The sequence below is a fragment of the Colobus angolensis genome, unplaced genomic scaffold, assembly GCF_000951035.1.
Source record: "Colobus angolensis palliatus isolate OR3802 unplaced genomic scaffold, Cang.pa_1.0 Scaffold24, whole genome shotgun sequence".
NCBI classification, from domain to species: domain Eukaryota; kingdom Metazoa; phylum Chordata; class Mammalia; order Primates; family Cercopithecidae; genus Colobus; species Colobus angolensis.
In genome coordinates, this window is record NW_012115599.1 from 10,168,445 (window position 1) to 10,171,329 (window position 2,885).

Sequence of the window (2,885 nt, forward strand, 5' to 3'; positions counted from 1 at the left end):
CCTGACTTGTAAAAAGGGGGCTGGAGTAGGCCTCATTCCAGGTGTAGCATTCCAAGACTGATCAACTAATTCACATTAAGGTGTAGATGACTGATAACAGTTTAATGTATTACCTCTCCTGTGGGTGGAAACATTTTAAGAGATGCAATTTCTCATCCTCCAAGAATGAGTGTGCGTGGTGCAATTTCAGGTATGGTCACAGGTGTGTGGGGACGATGTAGGGGGAGGGGTCCCTTTCCTGGCACCTCTCCAGTGGTCACTGTAGGCCCCCACCTGCTCCAGCCAGGGGTGGTGGCAGCCCTGAGGGGAACAAACCTGCTGGCTTCTCTCACACCACACTCCGCATTCATTTCTCTCTGGCAGTGGCCAAGAGCAGAGTTTTGTCATACAGAAAAATGCCTCATCAGGGAAACCCACGTGTGTGGCCTGGAAAACTACCTTGTCCCCTGGGGCGAGGGGTGTGGTGGAGGTGTTAGCAGCTTGATTTCCAGGTTCTCAGATCAGTTCTCGTCCTGGGTGGGTGAGGAGACCCCCACTGGAGGGCCACTGGCCTTCCGCCAGAGCAGGTGGTCCTGCCATACCTGGATCCAAGACGTCTGCTTTTTAGGAGAGAAAGAGGCTGTGTCAGACGCTGTCTGGTTTTGTTGGCTGAAGGAGGTTTGGTTTGGCTTCTGAATTTTCAGGGAGGGCTGATGGCCTGCAGCCACGAGCCACTGCAGCCATGAGCCACGAGCCTGCGAGAAAGAGGAAAGGCGTTTCTTTAGCTGTGAAGTCTAGGCCGGCTGCTCTTGTGCAGTGCAGGCCACTGCATCCCAGCCCGCATTCCCCACTAACCCACTGGGCCCTCGTGGGGCACCGTTTTGTCCCACTACTGTCTGGGCCTTTCTTCAGTGGAGGCGGCTGAGGAAGCCAGTCTGTGCTGCCCCCAGGACAGTGGTGGGTGGGGATGGACACAAGGGGCTGAGGGGCCCAGGTCAGATCAGGGAGAGACATGCTTTGCTTTCGGGCAGAACCTCCACTGTTGCATCCCCTCCTCCTTCCTGGACCAGAACAGCTTCTCCAGACCGGATGATGCTTAACCCATGAGCCTCATCACAGAGCATTCAGAGCTCTAGACCCTCCCTATGCAAAGGGTGGTCCATGACCAGCCTCATCCGCCTCACCTGGGAGCCGGTTACGCTGCAGGCCTTAGGGAGGTGGCAACGCCATAGAAGCTCTCTGGGGAGGCCCCTCTGAGGGGGAGACTCATCACAGGCCTGGTTCAACGGAGAGAGATGGGCACTGGGAAAGGAATGCACGATGGGGCTGCGTGCTGAACTAGGGAGGTGCCTTTTCTTTTCTTTTCCTTTCTTTGCTTTCTTTCTTTCCTTTTTTTTTTTTTTTTTTGAGATGGAGTTTCCCTCTTGTCGCCCAGACTGGAGTGCAATGACGCGATCTCAGCTCATTGCAACCTCCGCCTCCCTGATTCAAGCAATTCTCCTGCCTCAGCCTCCCAACTACCTGGGATTACAGGCACCCGCCACCACGCCCAGCTACTTTTGTATTTTTAGTAGAGACAAGGTTTCACCATGTTGACCAGGCCGGTCTCAAACTCCTGACCTCAGGTGATCCACCCATCTCAACCTCCCAAAGTGCTAGGATTACAGGCGTTAGCTACCACCCCCAGCCTTAATTTCTTTCAAAATGGTTTCTTTTAGTTTTATTTTCATTTGATTTTAAATAGGCAATCCACTCACACAGTTAAAATTCTAAAGGCACAGGAGGGTATGTAAGATACAATTTCTTTTGCAGACTTGTTTCCTAGCTGCTTCCCCTCTCAAAGGCAACCCATGTGGCCCATGGACATTAGATTATGCCAGTAAAAACATGCATGTGTGTGTGTGTGTGTGTGTGTGTGTGTGTGTGTTCATACTCACTAGACCTCTTTTTTTTTGTTTGTTTGTCAAATGATCCTTTATTGAAATATTTTCCTTTGTGCTTCTTAACTAACTGGGCATTCCACAGCACCACTGTTGATGTCATCTATGATGCCATGAGGGTGGCAGCCATCAACATGACAGCCCACAGACTGGGCAGTCCCCAGGATTTCTTTAATGGTTCCAGTGAGTTCTCTGGCTAAAGATTGGTGCTGCATCTGTCGAGGAATGTTGATGATCTCATCAAAAGTGACATTCCCACTATGTTGAATATTTTCCTGTTTCTTTCTGTCTCTTGGTGGTTCCTTGAGGGCTTTGATGATCAGGGTGGAGGCAGAAGGCACCACCTCAATCTGGGCCTGTCTGTTCTGAATGGTCAGTTTCACCGTTACCCTCAGGCCCTTCCAGTCACCCATTGCCTTGGCAATGTCATCACCAGCCTTTTTTGGAGACAGGCCCAGGGGGCCGATCTTGGGGGCCAGTGCAGACATGGCACTGACTTCACCCACAGTGCACCTCAGGTATACGACTTTGATCTCGTTGGGGTCACACTTCGGCCGCATAGTGGAGGCAGCTGTTGTTGGATGAACCCAGATTCTGGACGGCCAGAGAAAGTTGCACCTTGGCCTCCTCTGAGCTGAGAGCCGAAAAGCTCACTAGACCCCTCTTAAAAAATTCAGAGGTTGGCTGGGTGGGGTAGCTCGTGCCTGTTATCCCAGCACTTTGGGAGGCAGAGGCAGGCGGATCACAAGATCCGGAGTTTGAGACCAGCCTGGCCAATATGGTGAAACCCCGTGTCTATTAAATATACAAAAAAATTAGCGGGGCGTGGTGGCACATGCCTGTATCCAGCTACTCAAGAGACTGAGGCAGGAGAATTGTTTGAACCCGGGAGGCAGAGGTTGCAGTGAGCCAAGATCACGCCACTGCACTCCAGCCTGGGCGACAGAGTGAGACTCTGTCTGAAAA

The 2,885-nt window shown here is 51.9% G+C and overlaps 1 protein-coding gene across 1 annotated transcript; it reads right to left on the bottom strand.

Moving 5' to 3' along the window:
• Positions 1 to 500: 500 nt before the first annotated feature.
• Positions 501 to 2,479, bottom strand: LOC105514258 (60S ribosomal protein L12-like). Its single transcript, XM_011945520.1, has 4 exons — positions 2,370 to 2,479; positions 1,991 to 2,279; positions 1,164 to 1,256; positions 501 to 734 (listed from the first exon to the last, which is right to left on the bottom strand). The coding sequence occupies exons 1-4, from the start codon at positions 2,477 to 2,479 to the stop codon at positions 501 to 503; spliced, it is 726 nt and encodes a 241-aa protein (XP_011800910.1).
• Positions 2,480 to 2,885: the final 406 nt, after the last annotated feature.

Excerpts from the sequence above, each read along its gene's own strand:
- LOC105514258 (XM_011945520.1), bottom strand. The coding sequence starts at position 2,479 with ATGCGGCCGAAGTGTGACCCCAACGAGATCAAAGTCGTATACCTGAGG. Across the intron at positions 2,280-2,369 it reads AAGATCGGCCCCCTGGGCCT|ACAGGCCCAGATTGAGGTGG; the intron begins GTCTCCAAAAAA and ends CATTCAGAACAG. Across the intron at positions 1,257-1,990 it reads GTGGTGCTGTGGAATGCCCA|GCCTGTGATGAGTCTCCCCC; the intron begins GTTAGTTAAGAA and ends CCGTTGAACCAG.